This window comes from Dendropsophus ebraccatus, chromosome 2 (genome assembly GCF_027789765.1).
Source record: "Dendropsophus ebraccatus isolate aDenEbr1 chromosome 2, aDenEbr1.pat, whole genome shotgun sequence".
In the NCBI taxonomy this organism is placed as follows: Eukaryota; Metazoa; Chordata; class Amphibia; order Anura; family Hylidae; genus Dendropsophus; species Dendropsophus ebraccatus.
In genome coordinates, this window is record NC_091455.1 from 68,198,149 (window position 1) to 68,217,398 (window position 19,250).

The following is a 19,250-nucleotide window of genomic DNA, read 5'->3' on the forward strand; positions in this document are numbered from 1 at the left end:
AGGACACTAATGAATTTTTGGAAGGCCTGGGGGATTGAGTATGTGAGGAAAATTATTTCCTGGCATCAATAGATGGCGAATTACTTTATACGCGTATACCTCATAATTTAGGCATTGAAAGCATACGGTTTCTACTCAGCAGGACGGACAAGAGTCAAGAGTTTATACAATTTGCCTGCGATGCCCTGGACTTAATCCTCACAAACAACTTTTTTAAGTTTGAAGAAGATTGGTTTCTCCAATGCTCCGGAGTTGCCATGGGCACTCCTGTGGCATGCATTGTTGCAAATCTTTTTCTCGCCGTTTTCGAAATGAATTATGTTTTTTTCCACAAAAAAATCGTTTTCTAAAATGTATACACTATTGCTCACGTTTTGTGGACGACATCTTCATGGTGTGGACGGGAACAATGGAGGACTTTAATGACTTCATCAAATACCTAAATGAGGAAAATGAGATGAATATGTATTTCACAAGTAAAATAAATGCAAATGAAATGGAATTTTTAGATGTAGTATTGAAAGAAGGAAATGTACTGCAAACAAAAGGATACAGGAAGCCCACTGCATCAGACTCTCTACTACATTATGACAGCTATCACACAAGAGAAACAAAAAAAGCAGTGCCATATGGACAATTTCTTCGTTTAAGACGGATCAATAGCACTTTGGATTCATTCAAAAAGCAAGCAGCAGCATTGAAACAACGCCTCTTACATCGAGGTTATCCAGAAAAACTATTGGATCAAGCCGCAAAAAAAGCAGAACAAAAAAATCGACATCAACTTTTAAAATCTGTGAAAAATAAAAAAGAAAGAGTGGAGAGATTTGCATTTTCATTTAAACTGTCCCCAATGTCGAAGCAGATACGCAAAACAATTTTAAAATATTGGTACCTGCTAAAAGATGATGACTCCCTAGGCGAATGGACTGCAAAAAGACCATTTATCACTTTTAGACGTAGCACAAGTCTGAAAGATGTCCTAGTACAAACTAAAATGAAAACACAGCCACAAAAGACTAACACATGGATACGTAATGATCTAAAGGGTAACCATAGATGTGGCTCCTGTAAGTGGTGTAACTTCATAGAAAAAGGTACAAACTTGAAATTAAATGGGGTTAAAATTCAAGTTAAGGACTTTATTTGTTGTAGAACAGACCATGTAGTTTATACAGTCTTCTGTGATTGTGGTAGGTTTTATGTGGGACAAACAAAACGTGCACTACATGTAAGAATAAGAGAACATTTTCATTCTATAAAAACTGGCATCGGAGCCCCACGGTTCATACAACACATAAGAGAACGGCACAATGGAGATACCACCAAAATAAAATTTGCCGGAATACAAAGGGTGCGGGCCCAGTCAGGAGAGGATAGACATTGCGCGCTCCTTAGAGCTGAAACTAAATGGATTTTACGTACTGAAGCAGAGGGACCAGGCGGTCTAAATGACAAAGTGGATCGGAGCTTCTTACTATGAACTACCATGTCGCTTTCTACTATTGTTTTTATTTGTAAATTAGTTTGATCACATGATTTTCCACGTCACGATTGTTTAAGTATTTACACAGGGATGACGTAGCCGTGGGGGAGGGGTCTGTTGAAGCGCTGAGGCGCTAAACAAGCTTGTAACCTGCATCTACCTGGCGTCCGCCCTGTACAGTTCCATGCATCACTGAAATAAAGATACCTGCACTATGAAAATAACTGGTGAGTGCCACTACTTTACCTTCACACTGTACTAACACTAAATGGAACTATGTCATTAGTGAGCACCCCAGGTTGCAGCATTCATTGCGGGAAATGACAAATTCTGCGTAGACCGAGCCCTATAAGTAAAACTAGGGTTTGAATTGTATTCGGAGCACAATCCCTGATACTGCCTGTGAGCACTTAGAATGGTTTTGACACCGGCTGGGTCTACACGGCAAACCCCAAATGACAAGGAACCAACGTGACTTCTTTTTAGCAAAGTTCCCCATTTTTTAATGAGAACAATGGATGTGAGGTTTTTAAAAGTGACCCCTGTTTTGCCTGTTTGAACATACACTAACATTCCCTGTCCAAATCATGGGAACTGCGGTAATCTAAGGACACTTATGGAGAGCCATTAGAATGGGATAGGATTTCAGGGTAATCTTTTATGTACCAATGTTAGGGACAGAGAACAACTCATTTGGCAGGTGTAATATACTGTATAGGATGAATAACAAAGTTACAACACATTGGTTGCTTTATGTTCATATCTATTTCATGTCCAATCTGGTATCTATTGGCTGTATGGGGAGCAGCAGTAAGGCGATGTTCAGACATGGCAGAATTTACTGTACAGGTGAATGGGATAGGACTTAGCTTAAAGTCCAAATATACCCACACACATGTATATGTTGGCAAACTGATGCAGTACTATGCCAGTGTATACTTCGAGGTATTTAAGCAGTGCTTATTCATTTTAGCAAACCAGATGCAGTCTAGTGTCTACTTGTGTCAACATCTGGTCCTTTTCTGAGCATATCCTTTATTTTTGAGGTACTTCATAGCATAAGTGAGCACACTTCACATGCTCAGAAATATTAATTTTATTTATATAGCGCTAACATATTCCACAGCACTTTGTAATGTCTGATTTTCTATGTACCCCCAAATTGTAGAGATATACATGTACAGTAGCCAGCAAATCAAACATAAGGAGTGTACGCCCTGCCTGCAAGAATTTATAACCTATTTAATGGACTGAACATAGTCATGCCTATGTTCTGTACATTGAAAAGAGCACAGCTGATATATGCATAAGTATACACTGGTATATAAAAGTATGGCCCATATATAATATGAACTCAACCCTAGCCTGTATTAATGGCAAGCCTAGGACTAATGGAAGTCTAGGAGATACACAGTTAAATGGATAAGCATAAAAGAGATTATACAGCACAATGATGAGTTCTTGATGCTTTTTGTGTTCAATGGATATTTAGGAGGATATAATCCAAGCTAAAAACATGATAGCACTGATGACTGCTCGAGATTTGGTTGTACCATCACTCATGAAGAAGATGAACTATTTACTCCAGCAATCAGTATATTATTCTTTAGTAATCAGAGCTCAATCAATTACTAAAGATGATTGATAGCATGATGATGTCTGACAGAAAGCAAGGATTTGCGGGCTGGTTTATATGTTGTCAAATGATTCCAATGATTGTCCAGAATTTGAGCTCTGGCCATGCTCTGGCAAAGGGTGGACACTGGTCCTTGACCCATGCCGGGCCATCTGGCTTGGTGGGTAAGGGTATTGGCTGGAGGCTCTTCTCCTTTTGTAGAAATCTTGTGATGACCTGCACCCAGAGTGTGACTTCTATACAGTGCCAGTCACACAGATATGGGCATTGCACTTGCAGCCTATTGGTGGTGCCCATAGTACCTGACAGACCATTCTACCCCAACATCATAAGGCCACTCTGCATCCTGAAAAAAGTGGAGGGAGGGAAAGACTTAAACAATATTGTACAAGTTTCATACCTGAGCACCACTTTTAATAACCAAGTATTTCTCTAATGTCACTAACTTTCCTGCAGTCCTCCGCACTCTCTCTCCTGGTTTGGTAGACAAATAATTTAGTATCTCCAATAGGCCATGCTGTCAGGCTGGTACAGAAACCCGGGACAGGTTGTCTCTTCTATTCACCCTGTACACTGTCATGATCACAAACTTAATGAAGACACTATTCACAGAACTTGGTAATGTCCTGTCACTCACTGTTTATTACTAGTTTATTGCCTTTGTTACCATGGCTACTAGCGATGCGTCTGCCATCTCAATACGGAAGGTAAACTTACAGCTAGCTGTGAGCAAATGCTGTATATATATGAGGTCCCCTCACCAGGGAAACACTCTACATACTGTATGTGAATGTATGCTAGAACAATGTGCAATAGACAGATATACAGCAGTGTATGTAATAATCCAACCAGGTGACCAAACCTTAGACATGTCATGTATGGCTGCTACTCTGGGATTCAGTAAAAGAAAGAAGATACCCCACACTGAAGGCAAACAGGTCATCTGAAAAGCAACCTAGAAGAAACATACTTTTGCTGGTTTAAGTCATCTGCCATAAATGATACAACGGTACCTTGGTTTAAGAGTAACTTGGATTGAGAGCATTTTGCAAGAAGAGCTCACAGTTTTTCAAAATTGTAACTTGGTGTAAGAGCTCCCTGTACTGGGTGGGAGCGCGAGTGGGGGAGGGGCATGGCCTGCATAGCGGGGTCTACAGCCCTGTACTCTGACCCAGGAAGTCTCCCTCACCTTCCAAATCATAGCAGATCCACTTCAGGCTGGGGCTGCACTTACACTCAGTTATACACACTGCTGCTATAATGTGCCTGCACTTACACTCAGCCATTCACACTGCTGTATACAAAATTTCTCTCACTGTCCTCCTTTGCAGCTCTGATTCTCACTTCCTGATTGGTCCATGCTGAAAACACGCCCCTTCCCCATTGTTGTCATGTGATCACACAGACCTCTGACAGCAGCCCTGCTTCTCTATTCTAGCCTGTTGTACTACGCTACTTCATTATGAGGATCTGCAGCTTCATCCTGTATCTACAGACTACTACTGTTTTTCCAGGTTTATGTCCTTACTATACATTATACACCGCATGGTGATTGCTATATTGTACAGTAACTTATAATATGACACATTCAGCTGTTCCTAAATGTTTGTTTCATTTGTTTTACCTGTTATTCAAAATAAAAAATCATTAGTTTGGGGGTATGGAACCAATTGTCTGCATTTCAGTGATTTCTTATGGGAAAATTTGCTTTGGTTAAAGAGTGGATTTGATTACAAGCACGTTCCTAGAACAAATTATACTTGTAATCCAAAGCACCACTGTACTTATAGATAAGCCTTCATATTCTACAGTATCAAGTTGTCTACATGCTCCTTAAAGGGGTTGGCCACTTTATAGTAAAATTGCTCAGTGTTCAGTATTAGGCTATGTTCACACACAGTTTTTTTGTTTGTTTTTTTGCTCAGTATTTTGCAATCAAACCCAGAAAGGCTATGTTCACACACTGTTGAAATTGAGTGGATGGCCGCCATTTAATGGCAAATATTTGCCTCTATTTTAAAACATCGGCTGTTATTTGCCATTAAATGGTGGCCATCCACTCAATTTCAAAAGTTTGTGAACACAGCCTGTGTTTTCAATCCACTCCTGGTTGTGGTTGGAAAATATTGACCAAAATACTGTGTGGGAACATAGCCTCAGTAAGTGTATTTACAACCCTTACTGACAGCAGTTCCCTCCAGGCTGGGCTGCCCTGCTCTGTGGTGAGTCTGTCCATAAGATGGCCGTGCATAGAGAAGCATGTGACCATGCTTCGCTCCCCACTGTCCACCATGTCTCCATGTCAGCCATCTTATGGACAGACTCACCACAGAGCAGCCCAGCCTGGAGGAGGGGAGTCTGCTTTTAGCTCCATGAGGTACTCAGGGAGCTGCTGTCAGTATATACAGTGAGTACACTTATACAATACTGTATACTAGGGCTGGGCGATATGGCCAAAAAAAAATAAAATCTCGATTTTTTTTAAATTTTGGACGATTCTCGATTTAAATCTCGATTTTTTTTTCTTTTTTGCTAAATAAACAGGACATTTTTTCTCCGTGCAGCATCAGATACTATTTTATTAACATTTGAAACAACTGTATTGCTTCCCAGTGTAACAGTGCTCCACCTGTGCCCCCATGTAGTAGACAAGCCCCCTCTGTGTCCCATATAAGTAGTTTTCCCAAATATGTGCCCTATGTACTCTGTGCCCCCATATAGTATAGGAGATCTTCTATGTGCCTCCATCTAGGTAGGGTGTAATAGTTGGGGTATAGTGGATAAGGGGTGTCGTAACTGAGTGGGTATGGGGCAGACTGGGGGTGACAGCGGGTATGGGGAAGACCGGGGGTGACTGAGGGGGTATAGGGCAGACTGGGGGTGACAGAGGGTATGGGGCAGACTGGGGGTGACTAAGTGGGTATGGGGAAGACTGGGGGGTATGAGGCAGACTGGGAGGTATGGGGCAAACTGAGGAGGTATGGGGCAGACTGGGGGTCACTGAGGGGGTATGGGGCAGACTGGGGGGTATGGGGCAGACTGAGGGTCACTGGGGGGTATGGGGCAGACTGAGGGGGTATGGGGCAGACTGGGGGTCACTGAGGGGGTATGGGGCAGCTAAGGGGGACTAAGGCAGGCGCGGTAAAGTTTCGGGGCCGGCAGTCAGGAGAGATGTGGTACCGGCGGCTCCAGCCTCTCCACAGAGCCGCGACTGAGCTGTCCCCGCCCCTTACACGGCAGAGCCGCGCTGACCTGCGTCCGGTTCCCTTCCTGTCCCACGTGCAGGTCCCCGGTCTGAGGAGGAGGCGGCTCGGACTGCAGCAGAAGGAGATAGCGTCGCTACGATATGTCCTTCTGCTGCAGTTCGTGCCACCTCCTCCTCAGACTGGGGGCCTGCATGTGTGACAAGGAAGGGAACCGGACGCAGGTCAGGGCGGCTCTGCCGTGTAAGGGGCGGGGACAGCTCAGCTGCGGCTCTCTGGAGAGTCTGGAGCCGCCGGTACCACATCTCTCCTGACTGCCGGCCCTGCACCTCACAACGCCACCCTGACACTCTCCGGACCCGACATTTTACCGCGCCGCCCGTCCCTTCACCGCTCGCCCGCAATTTTACTATTAAGTGGCCAACCCCTAAGAAGAAAACATTGAACCAAAAAGAAGAAAAAGAAAAAGGGGGTCTAGGTTAAGAGATTATATTTATTCATATCTGTTTTTTTCCACAACTACAAGCTTGAGAAGACTATGGAAAAGTTTGTTAAAGCTAAAAACAATGCAAAGTGTACACATACAGTCAGTGCAGATTTACTTTAAAATGGACCTGTCAGCAGGAAAACAAGGGTGTATATAGGGACACTGATGACTAGGTTAGTTGTCAAGGCCCTCTTCATTGGCAAAAAAAATAAAACTGTTAGTATGGAAATGAGGCTCAAGTGCCCAGGAGGCATTCCCCAGCACGCCAACAGTCAAGCCCATGTTCTCTTTATCCCCACCGCCGATGTTACACTGATTTGGTAAAACTGCTGGAGAACCCGATACACTTCCAAATTGGTTTAGACATTTATGGTGCGTTTTACACAGACAGATTTATCTGACAGATCTTTGAAGCCCAAACCAGGAACAGACTATAAACAGGGATCAGGATAGAGGATAGACTGGGATCTATCCTCTTTTCAAATCCATTCCTGGCTTTGGCTTCCAAAATCTGTCAGATAAATCTCTCTGTGTAAACGCACCCTTAGTGGTACTAATGGACTTACAGGTGATGTTTATACAGAGCTTTATGGTCTAATTTTAACATGTATTTATAATATACAAGATAAAAAAGGTAAAAAAAAAAAAATATTGCATGCTTATCACACAATTTAGTCCACAAACCGTCCTGAAATGTTCCCAGGGGACAGAATTGTAGCAGTGACTATTTTACTAGAATTGCTGAAACTTCAATGGAATTGTTTGCTCAGCTGTATGTAAGGTCCGTGTTTCTTTCCATACTTTTGTTCCAATATCGGAATGGATCCCAGCAGGGTAAGGAAACAAGGGAATGGGACGGAACTGCAGGCTAAATACAGCACAAGATGATCTTTTTCCACAGAAATTATTTCTTCTGATTTTTAAGTTTTTTTTATTTTTTTTATTTCTTGTTTTATACCTGTAAATTAATAGTCACAATACAGTTTGTGGATTATAAAATATCTAAACAAGATAGACGTATAGCATAAACAAATGCAAATGTAAACTGGATATTACGTTGTGTAGTTGATTATGCATGAGAGTTGTTATGGTTACAGACTTATTAGTTAATATTCCGGCACAATCTGTCAAGGAATACAATAGACAGATGCAACATTCCTGTTTGTTCTTCTATACAGAAGCAGTTCCTCCTTGCAGTTAAATACGTCATTGATTAGATGTGGGTGAAATAAGGAATAAGCAGCACCAGTGGTGTGCGCTGGCCAAAGGTTTTCCGTAAGGAGATATTCATACTAGAGGGCATTCATCTGTTCAGAATTTATCCAGAGACCAGGATTACGAAGGCTACAGCTATAGTGAGATTTTAGGTAATCATGTACATTAAAAAAAAAAAGGTTTTACATGACCTTTACTACAAAGACAGTGTTTTTAATACTCAGCAAGACAGTGTGGTTTAGTTGAAAGTGGGCATGGTCTCACTGCAAAGGCATGTGGTTTAAATGTACCAAAAATGCTCCATAATGGTATGGTGCACATCACTGGGGTTAAAGTAATCCAACTAAGGGTAGCTTCACACACACACAGTATCGCAGCGGATTTGATCTAACTAACTGAACACAGCATCAAATCTGCTGCAAATCCAGTACGTGTGAATGCACCTTAAAAGACTTAGGGGGACATGTATCATCCGGTGTACGGATGATTTTCGGCGGAAAGTGCCGATTTGCGCATTATTTTATTCGCAAATGGCCGATTTGCGAATAAAATATTCGCAAATCGTCACTTTCCGTCGAGTACGCCAAGGGGCGGGGAGGCGGTGTGAAGGGGGCGGAACGGAGGGCGTGGACTCAGAGTCCGCACGATTCACCATCCGTTCCGCCAAAAGATACGCCGAAAACCTACTCCAGTCCTCAGGTGGCGTAGGTTTTCGGCGGTGCGCACCAGAGCGCACAGGATTTATGTAGAGGCAGTCCGCCTCTACATAAATCCCCATAGCGCTGGAGATGCGGGGACATTTTTAAGTCCGGCGTAAAAAAACGCCGGACTTAATAAATGTCCCCCTTAGGGTTCATTTACACAGAGATTTATCTGACAGATTTTTTAAGCCAAAGCCAGGAATGGATTTGAAAAGGGGAGAAATCTCAGTCTTTCCTTTATGACATCTTTTCTGTTCATAGTCTGTTCCTGGCTTTGGCTTTAGAAATCTGTCAGATAAATCTCTCTGTGTAAAGGCACCCTTAGACAAGATGGTCTAACTCCATTTTTAAGCCTCATTTTGAGCAATAGATGGCTAAACAATCAACCTAAAGCAAACAAATGGCTTTTAGTCTATTTCTTCAGTCAGTTACTGCTCAAAATTAGTGTGTGAACCTAGCCTACAGATGTGTGTCTGTTAAAAATCTGGCATATTCTAAGGGCCCTATTACTGTATTTTCTTGCATATAAGACTACTTTTTAACCCAGGAAAATCTTCTCAAAAGTCAGGTCATCTTATTGGACGGATACTGAAGAACTTCGGAACCGGACTGAAGAATCTGCAGTCGCCACATATGGTGGGGGGAGATAAAAGACAGCCACATCTCTGCTGTATACGGTGACAGTAAGAAGGGCAGAGCAAGCTGCCGGTGTCCGGGGTATGGAGAGGAAAAAAAAAAAAGATACAGTAGAGTGGCGCGGTGCCCAGAAAAACACACCTCTTTCCCCCATCTGCCCTGCCCTATCGGTATTACTGTACCTGTTTCTCTGCCTCTTAGATCTCACTGCCGTCTGATTTTTTTTTTTTTAATTAAACTTTTACTTGGTGTGCGTTAGAAGAGGGGTAGTCTTATATGGTGAATATATTCCAAACTCTACATTTTAACTCGAAAAGTTGGGGGTAGTCTTATACGCCGGAAAATACATACATGGAATCAGGCTAATTCAGGCAAATATTGTTCCCTGCATTAAAAGACAACGATCAGGCGAGAAGCAGTTCAATCGTCTGGCTGATTGTTGTCTTTCAACATTTAAAAAAACACACCGATACGTGTTATAGAGATGCACGGCCGTTCGCTGATGACAGTGTAAACAAAATATTATACCTACCTGTCCTCCCCTGGTGTTCTGCTGCCTTTTCCCTGCAGCCGCCACGGCTTCTGAAGTCATCTCTGCTGTAACAGACTGCTCAGGCAATCACTGGTGCTGTCAAATCTCAGCCAGTGATTGGCTGAGAAGCCTGGCAATAAATTTCAACTTTATTTTCTGTGCTGCTATATTTGAAAATTTGAGTAGCCTATCACTTCAGAGAAGGTCTCAGAAGGTTCAGCAATGGCTGTGGTGAGCAGGGAAAAGAGCTGCAGCCCTTGTCGCATTCTTGAGCTGTGTAATAGGCTGTGTAAGAAAGTGCTAATCTAATAACATCCTAAGGGTCCTATTCCACGGGCCGAGGAGGGCCCGATCAACGATGTAAACGTGTGCCGATCTGCTAGATCGGCGCTCGTTTACTGGGCCTATTCCACGGCCCCGATGATCGTTAAGTGAGGGCTGCAGGGACATCGTTACCGATGTCCTTGCACCATACATTACCTGTCCGGGCTGCAGGTCTTCTTCTCCCAGGGTCCCGTGCGCAACAGCTTCGGAGCGGGGCTGTCTGAACTGACAGGCCGCTCAGCCAATCATTGGCCGGGACCGCCGCGGCCAGTGATAGGCTGAGCTGTCTGTCAGTTCAGACAGCTCCGCTCCGAAGCCCGGACAGGTAATGTATGATGCTGCTAAAATCGTCGGTCGCCACCGTGCACAGCTATTCCACCGTAGCGATGCGCTGGTGGCAAACGATGATTTTAGGTCTGAACCTAAATTATCAGCCGATGACACGATCGGCTGATCGTTCTCTCTATTCCATGGAGCGATAATTGGCCAAATTGGACAGATTATCGCTCCGTGGAATAGGCCCCTAAGACTTTCTTGTCTGTAACACAGTCTTACAGGCAATTGGACAGTTGATTCCCCCTTGTATCTGCAGTCCATACAGAGAGTACTGGATGTCCTATAATCAAACTGGCTTGTGCCCCTAATTCAGTGAACCAGCTTTGGACTAATGAGAAATCCTTATTAGATATTTAGTTAAATAATAGTACCTCCCAGCAAGGCAAGGGTCTAATACCTGAAAGTCCTGGATTCTTGGCATAGTCGTACAACATTTGTTATCCATTCTGGCAGAACTCTTCAGCAGTGATGCGTGCATAGATGGACACAGAATAGGTGGTGATTGTGCCTAGTATTTGACTGGCATATTTGTATAGGTATTGAGACAACGGCAACAATTTTTTAGGACAATGGTATGAGCAATTTGGAGTTTGGGTGGGTGCAGTCTGCTGATAGCACTATACTATAATATGGAACAATTAAATTAGATCATATACATCACCGACATCAAAGAGCATACGCAGACGTACAGCTAGGCCTTTTCTTCAGTGACGGTAAAAGATTTAGTTTACCTTGGCAAGTGTACTGGGATAGCTGAGCAGAGTGTATTCTTGGTACCCCCAGCCCCGCCTATCTAAGCTACAATAATTCCCTGTATTGTAGCCTTTGAACACCTGGCTTTTAACGCATACATGAATATTGAACCACAAAGTTAATGCATAAAGAAAAATTTTCCAACACGTAGAAGTATCATCTTTGTAAAAAAGGGTTTTCTTTATTTTACATACTGATCACCCGCTATTCCACAGGCATCAAGTTTAACATAAAATGGTGTTAAATATGACCCAATATCCTCTCCTGTCCATTAGATATGCATCAAAATCACTTAAAATAAATGCAATAATTAGTGTTTTAATCCTTTACTATACAAACGATATTACATGATTTTGTTTAGTTGTGAAAACACAATGGATGGCAGCGAGCCTGCCACACACCGCTTTCCTTTTACTTAGTACACAAACTTACAGAAGTTGAGTTAAATTGGCTTTGAAAAGGTTTATAAAAAGATACAATTCCATAGTTTCTGTATAAAGCCCTTTAAAAAAACTATTTGCCTGGTTAAACAGAATGCAGGTAATAAAGCGGAATGATGGCACCGCCTTTAAAGGAAAGGAACACAACAAGAACATCTCAGGCGCTGTAAACAAAACCCATTACCGAATGCTTTCCTGTTATCTCAGACCCTCACAAGTTGCATCATTGAACATAGTATAGGATATACCAGATCTTCATGATGGATTGTAAGAGAAGTATAAAGGAAAATTATTGCCAGATATGTGTCAGCTGCAATTGTGAACTTTTGCATGAGTATATCTGACCAGCAAGCTACACACTGGGGATCTTATGCTTTAACCACAGTAAGTATAAGTGTCTGCATACAGTCAGTAAAAACATTCACATTTTGTCTCCAGTCACCTTATGCTAAGAAGAGTTGTCAAAGAAAAGCCAAAGTGCTATCCTTGACTGTGTGATGAGACAAGGGCTGTGTTATTCAGGTGCTTGATATGTCAGGAAATAAAAGGACTACAGACTTAAGTATTAAGGTGTAACAAGTAAAGGTCACTCATTGCATAATTATAGCCATTCCAATAGACTTTCTGCATTCACTCTTCAGTTTTCAAGATCTTTGCTTGCCATTAAAAACCTCTCCTGGTCATGTGATGGTCACATGTATTGATAGCATGTTAGGAGGCACAACCCTGATTACTGTCATTTCTGAAAGCAGTTCATGTCCTGGGAGATGTAGACACTCCTAAGCAGAATCTGCTGTTTTATGTGGGATGACCTGAAGCCATGGCTGCTTGGTGCACTCGAGCTGGCCATACGCCTTCAATGTTCTTTCATTGCTGGGGAGAGCTTGGAAGCCCCCCGCCCCCCCAAATAAACATTAAAGCCAGACGAACTCATCTAAGTTTGTGGATTTGGCTAACATGGGTCTATTACATGACCAGAATAGATTTTAATTTCCTAGAATAAAAAAAAATAAAAAAATTGTATGACTGCAGACAGATGATGAAAACAGAATATATTGGGAAACTGCATAAACTTTCCATTATACATTATGAACTTTGTAAAACTTTCATACCCCTTTAAACATTTTCTATAAGGAAGAAGAGGTCCAGAGGATAAATGTAGGAAAAGATTGCATACACATGATTATCTCCACTCACCACTCCAGAACCCACTGTACATGCTCACCCCATGGGCGGCCATTATGACGGGTCGCCAACCCCTCAAAATGCCATGCTTTAGAGATGATCAGAGCAGCAGAAAGCCTTTATAGGCAAAACCCGTGATACACTGCAGTGAGCAAGAATAAGGTGCTCAGTTCCCTAAAGGACAACAGTGAGTGGTGCTACCCAAAGCAACACCATGAAAGAAAAAAAAAAAAATCATGGAAAGACAGTACATTTTATACCCCTCCGGTTCTTAGTCTATTAGTTTTAGTCTGTATTTCCTTATATAAAAATTTTTGCACTTATAACCTACAGTGACTGATTTAATGATGGGATGAAGGGAACCCTATTAGGAAATGTGCCATTACTGATGGCTCTTCATGTATATGGCAGTGTATACGGATCTATGGTCATTCTGAGTGCCAAGAAAATAAACACATTAGATGATAATTTGCATTTAATGAAATAAAAAAAGGAAAAAAAAGAAAAAACTTTTTGAAGAGGAATGAAATGTGTGGTCCAGCAAACCTCCACTATGTGATTTGGAAATGTACTCAACCACTGGGCTGGACGCTACTCTGTTAATGGCTTTCTTTACCATCAATACTTTTACAGACCTTTCTTTGGGACCTGTTCCGAATCACATGATTTGTCCATATACAATACTTCCAAAGTGGTTTTGTGCAACTGTACTGTGGATTTCCAGTTCGCCATAAGCATGCATTGTGATCATGACTCTCCTTTTCCTCATAGAAATAGGTAAGAACTTATGCAAAGTCTTGCTTATACTTTTGGCAGATTTGTGCATTTGACCTCTAGTCTTTAATCTTATAGATTGTCTCCAGGCTGGTACTGTGGCTCTGTTGCAGTAAAGTAGTCTTCTAAAAAGGACTGAATATATTCAAAGGTTGGTCTTTCGTCTGGGTCCTTTTTCCAGCACAGCTTCATTAATTCATGCAGAGATTCAGGGCAACCTTGAGGACAAGGCATTCTATAGCCTCGCTCCACTTGTTCCAGAACTTCCCTGTTCACCATCCCTATGGAAAAGATTGAATGGAATTAATATATATTGGGTATGTTGTTTTATTTCAGTTTATCATGTAGGAAGCACAATATACACTACCGTTCAAAAGTTTGGGGTCACATTGAAATGTCCTTATTTTTGAAGGAAAAGCACTGTACTTTTCAATGAAGATAACTTTAAACTAGTCCTAACTTTAAACAAATACACTCTATATATTGCTAATGTGGTAAATGACTATTCTAGCTGCAAATGTCTGGTTTTTGGTGCAATATCTACATAGCTGTATAGAGGCCCATTTCCAGCAACTATCACTCCAGTGTTCTAATGGTAAAATGTGTTTGCTCATTGGCTCAGAAGGCTAATTGATGATTAGAAAACCCTTTTGCAATCATGTTCACACATCTAAAAACAGTCTAGCTCGTTACAGAAGCTACAAAACTGACCTTCCTTTGAGCAGATTGTGTTTCTGGAGCATCACAGAGCGTCAATTAAACGCTCAAAATGGCCAGAAAAAGAAAACTTTCATCTGAAACTCGATAGTCTATTCTTGTTCTTAGAAATGAAGGCTATTCCATGCGAGAAATTGCTAAGAAATTGAAGATTTCCTACAACGGTGTGTACTACTCCCTTCAGAGGACAGCACAAACAGACTCTAACCAGAGTAGAAAAAGAAGTGGGAGGCGGCGTTGCACAACTAAGCAAGAAGATAGGCACATTAGAGTCTCTAGTTTGAGAAACAGACACCTCACAGGTCCCCAACTGGCATCTTCATTAAATAGTACCCGCAAAACACCAGTGTCAACATCTACAGTGAAGAGGCGGCTGCCGGATTTTGGCCTTCAGGGCAGAGTGGCAAAGAAAAAGCCATATCTGAGACTGGCCAATAAAAGAAAAAGATTAAGATGGGCAAAAGAACACAGACATTGGACAGAGGAAGACTGGAAAAAAGTGTTGTGGACGGATGAATCCAAGTTTGAGGTGTTTGGATCACAAAGAAGAACGTTTGTGAGACGCAGAACAAATGAAAAGATGCTGGAAGAATGCCTGATGCCATCTGTTAAGCATGGTGGAGGTAATGTGATGGTCTGGGGTTGCTTTGGTGCTGGTAAGGTGGAAGATTTGTACAGGGTAAAAGGGATTCTGGATAAGGAAGGCTATCACTCAATTTTGCAACGCCATGCCCTACCCAGTGGACAGCGCTTGATTGGAGCCAATTTCGTCCTACAACAGGACAATGACCCTAAACACACCTCCAAATTGTGCAAGAACTATTTACAGCAGAAGCAGCAGCTGGTATTCTATCGGTAATGGAGTGGCCAGCGCAGTCACCAGATCTGAACCCCATTGAGCTGTTGTGGGAGCAGCTTGACCATATGGTACGCCAGAAGTGCCCATCCAACCAATCCAACTTGTGGGAGCTGCTTCTAGAAGCGTGGGGTGCAATTTCTCCAGCTTACCTCAACAGATTAATGGCTAGAATGCTAAAGGTGTGCAATGCTGGAATTGCTGCAAAAGGAGGATTCTTTGACAAAGCAAAGTTTGATGTAAAAACAATGTTATTTCAAATACAAATCATTATTTCTAACCTTGTCAATGTCTTGACTCTGTCTAGACTCTTTCATGGAAAACAGAAAATTGTTTGGGTGACCCCAAACTTTTGAACGGTAGTGTAAATGTAAAAAATTTTTAATATTTTTTGTCTACAATTCCTATGCAGAACTTGTGTCTCCATGGTAACAGACTACAAATAAAGCTTGTGTTGTCTGATCCTACAGCTATACGCTGCTTTTATATGTTTCCTATTCTTGCCACTAGGTACTGACTAGAAGCTTCTGGTTACAAAGTTTAGAGTGTAGCCAAACCTGGATTCTGGCCAATAGTATACATTTATACAACTATTAAATGTCGTTTACATGTTAGTAAGTACACAAAAAAAAATAATAGTACCTGGATATGGCACTCTTCCTTTGGTAACCAGCTCTGTCAAGAGGATCCCAAATGACCAGACATCAGACTTAATTGTGAATCGCCCATATAAGGCAGCTTCTGGAGCCGTCCACTTTATGGGAAACTTTGCTCCTAAATAGGGAAAAACAATTTAATCAAATGTAATAAAGTGCAAGACCATATCAGGTTACCTGGGCACATAGCAGTGCACAAGTCCCTATCAGCCAACACTCTTCAGGTTTAAAAAAAGTGATTTTCATGTAAATTCTGGCGTTTTCTGGACCTGGAATATGATATTTTTAAGGCCAATAAAGTGCCTTTTTTACCTGCAGAGTGGTGGCTGACCAAGATTTTTGGCTATGTTAATGATCACACAAACATTTCATATTAGGTCTGTCAGAAGTGCTATAAATAAAAATACTTAAAGGGGTACATTAGGCATTCATACTTTAGATATTGCTGGGGTTGCATACAAAAATAGAAAACAGTTGCTTACTCTTACCTACCCCTCAAGGGTCCTTCTGTCAAATCTTTGACTGCTACTTCCTAGAGAAACTCGTCTCACTAGTAATGGCCAATAACTGACTTTAGCGGGACAGCACCGCAGCCACTGATTGGTAGACGTGGCTGTCAATGTCAATGGGGAGCCAAAGATGTGACAGAAGGACCCCAGAGGGAGTGTGGTAAGAAAAAAAATCAGCCGATTTTTCACCTATCAACCCCAGTTGGGAGCATGGTAGAGGAGAATAGGATGATTATTATTTTCTATGCAACCCCAGCAAACTCTAAAAAAAACATGAAATATAAAAGGGGCTGCAGAAAAAAAAGTGGTAGGTCTTCTTGCCCACTGCTGCTGGTTTCCTAAGTGCTTCTTCACACGGAGCATCACTGCATCTTGAAGACAGGAAATGCCCACTCAGTGGCTGATGAGAATTGACAACAGAGAGATCAACCACTGAGCGATATTTCCTTTACGCACAGAATGTGACTGGAACCAATAAAGAGGAGTAACATGTTGGGAACTGAGCACTCAAGAAACCAGCAGCGACAGGGGAGCAGGATGGGTAAGCATACCACTTTGTTATTTTCACTGTAGCCTGGGGCTACATATTAAAAACCCAGATGGCTCAGACAACCATTTCAATCTGAAAGTATGAAAATAAACAAAAAAAACTTTTAACATTTATTTATCGAGACAACCTGATTCTAAAGGGAAAAAAACCCCACACACACAACTGTATAAAATGTATTCTCTATGTAGAAAATTAGTTCGGTAGTCACAGTAATATCACATTAAAAATCAAAGACTAATTTTATTAACTGGCATCTAAATAATGTATAAATATAATTAATGTTGCATTAACACAAATTATTTTTTTAGACTATGGTGCTCTATGCTTATGTGTCCTGTATGGGTGTTATGAAAAAGGGTGACATAAAAACGACATAAGTTATACCTTGTCTTGCTGTGTATTCATTATCTTCTATCAATCTGGCCAGGCCAAAGTCAGCAATCTTACATACAAGATTGTCACCCACCAAGATGTTAGCAGCTCTGAGGTCTCTGTGGATATAGTTCATCCTTTCTATATACGCCATGCCATCTGCTATCTAGGGGAAAATAAATAGCAGGTTAAAATATAGGTTCTGTTGGTAGGTAGCTATATTTAGACAGAACAGAATATGCTCACCTGTGCAGCCATATCAACAAGCTGTGGTAACTTCAGATACTTCCCATCCCCCTCTTTAAGGAAGTCTAGCAGGCTACCTGTGTTACAAGAAGTGGGAAAAGACAAACTAGTAAAGTATTACATTGTAAGTAATACATCATAACTGCTAGAATATAAGCCTGTTACAGTCATCCCTACCACACTACAGTGTTCCAATGATCCCAGGGGGCAGAATACATGAATCATTCTTTATGTTATCACCCCTTTTCCCCTATAGCAGAGGAAATGTGTGTTCATTGGTCAGTCTCCCTAGTCTAGTAAGCAAAGGTCTTGTGGTTAGATGGTTCTCTTCTGTCACCCCTGCAGCCACCTTACACTATGAGCAAGTTTTACTCTTAACACAGTAAACTTATGTTTTGACAATTTTCTTACAATGTTTCTTAGAGAAAATGTTTTTTTCTTGTCCTAGCTTACTCTGATCTTTAAAGGGGTAGTCCACCCAAAATTTTTTTCTTTCAAATCAACTGGTGCCATAAAGTGCCAGAGATTTGTAATTCACTTCTATTAAAAAATCTTAAGTGTGTCCAGCAGGAAGTGGTGTTTTCTTTCCAGTCTGACACAGTGCTCTCTGCTGCCACCTCTGTCCATGTCAGGAACTGTCCAGAGCAGTAGCAAATCCCCATAGAAAACCTCTCCTGCTCTCTAGACTGGAAATAATACAACTTCCTGTTGGGCATACAGCAGCTGATAAGTACTGGAAGGCTTGAGATTTTTTAATAGAAGTAAATTACAAATCTCTGGCACTTCATGGCAGCAGTTGATTTGAAAGAAAAAATTTTTTGGTGGACTACCCCTTTAAGATTGAATTTGGTTTGATCAGCCTTGTTATCTGCCTTTTATATACTTTCTTATACTTGTTTGTATACTTTCTCTGTTTTTCCTACTGTTTAAACCTTTTGTATTGTTTACTTCTAAAAACAATAAAAACTATTGAAAATAAACAGGTTTCGGAAAGGTTTGAGTAACATGAAAGAATTCCTACCATCTCTGACAGAATGGAGCCCTATGGGTTACCTACAATATAATCTTTCCTACAATCAAACAGCTGAGAAGATTAAATGTGACAAACCTTTTGTCATGAACTCAGTCACAATGTAGATGGGCTCTTCAGACACCACAGCATAAAGAGGAACTAACTTATCGTGTCGGAGTTTTTTCATGATCTGCGCCTCTTGCAGGAAAGCTTCAGGCATCATTGTTCCAGGCTTAAGTGTTTTGATTGCTACTTTTGTTGTTCCATTCCAAGTTCCTATAAAAAATGAACACCAAATAAGCCAGCAAAAAAATAAAAGGGGCAAAAAGCTACAAAATTACCATTCATCCCTTCCTTGTAATGTAAAAGGTTGGTGCCAGAAAATGCCCATATCCAGGAATGGAAAAAAACAGTGGCACACATATGCTTAGACAGAGTGTGGCATTATACCTCTGCTCCATTCATTTTCATGGAACTAAGCTGCAATGCTACTAAAACTGGGGACAAGGTGATGTTTCTAAATAAAAAAAAAAAAAACTGCTAAGTTTTTTTTAATCCTGGATAACCCCTAGAAGCTGGCCATGAATTTTACATTGTTGTTGGCTGAGCCATCTCTCCTTATAA

The 19,250-nt window shown here is 41.4% G+C and overlaps 2 protein-coding genes across 2 annotated transcripts in view; both read right to left on the minus strand.

The window, feature by feature from the left end:
- The window catches only part of ENOSF1 (enolase superfamily member 1), a 66,000-nt gene extending 62,255 nt beyond the window's left edge, over positions 1-3,745 (minus strand). The window contains exons 1-2 of the mRNA XM_069957720.1: positions 3,523-3,745; positions 372-439 (exon numbers count right to left, since the gene is read on the minus strand). The gene's annotated coding sequence lies outside the window, so the exon portion shown is untranslated. The remainder of the gene's footprint in view (positions 1-371; positions 440-3,522) is intronic.
- Positions 3,746-11,463: 7,718 nt separating this feature from the next.
- Positions 11,464-19,250, minus strand: part of YES1 (YES proto-oncogene 1, Src family tyrosine kinase) — a 43,876-nt gene continuing 36,089 nt past the window's right edge. Inside the window, exons 8-12 of the mRNA XM_069957724.1 lie at positions 18,723-18,902; positions 17,615-17,691; positions 17,381-17,534; positions 15,924-16,055; positions 11,464-13,989 (exon numbers count right to left, since the gene is read on the minus strand). Of these exons, the coding sequence (XP_069813825.1) occupies positions 13,781-13,989; positions 15,924-16,055; positions 17,381-17,534; positions 17,615-17,691; positions 18,723-18,902 (752 nt within the window). The 3' untranslated portion in view covers positions 11,464-13,780. The remainder of the gene's footprint in view (positions 13,990-15,923; positions 16,056-17,380; positions 17,535-17,614; positions 17,692-18,722; positions 18,903-19,250) is intronic.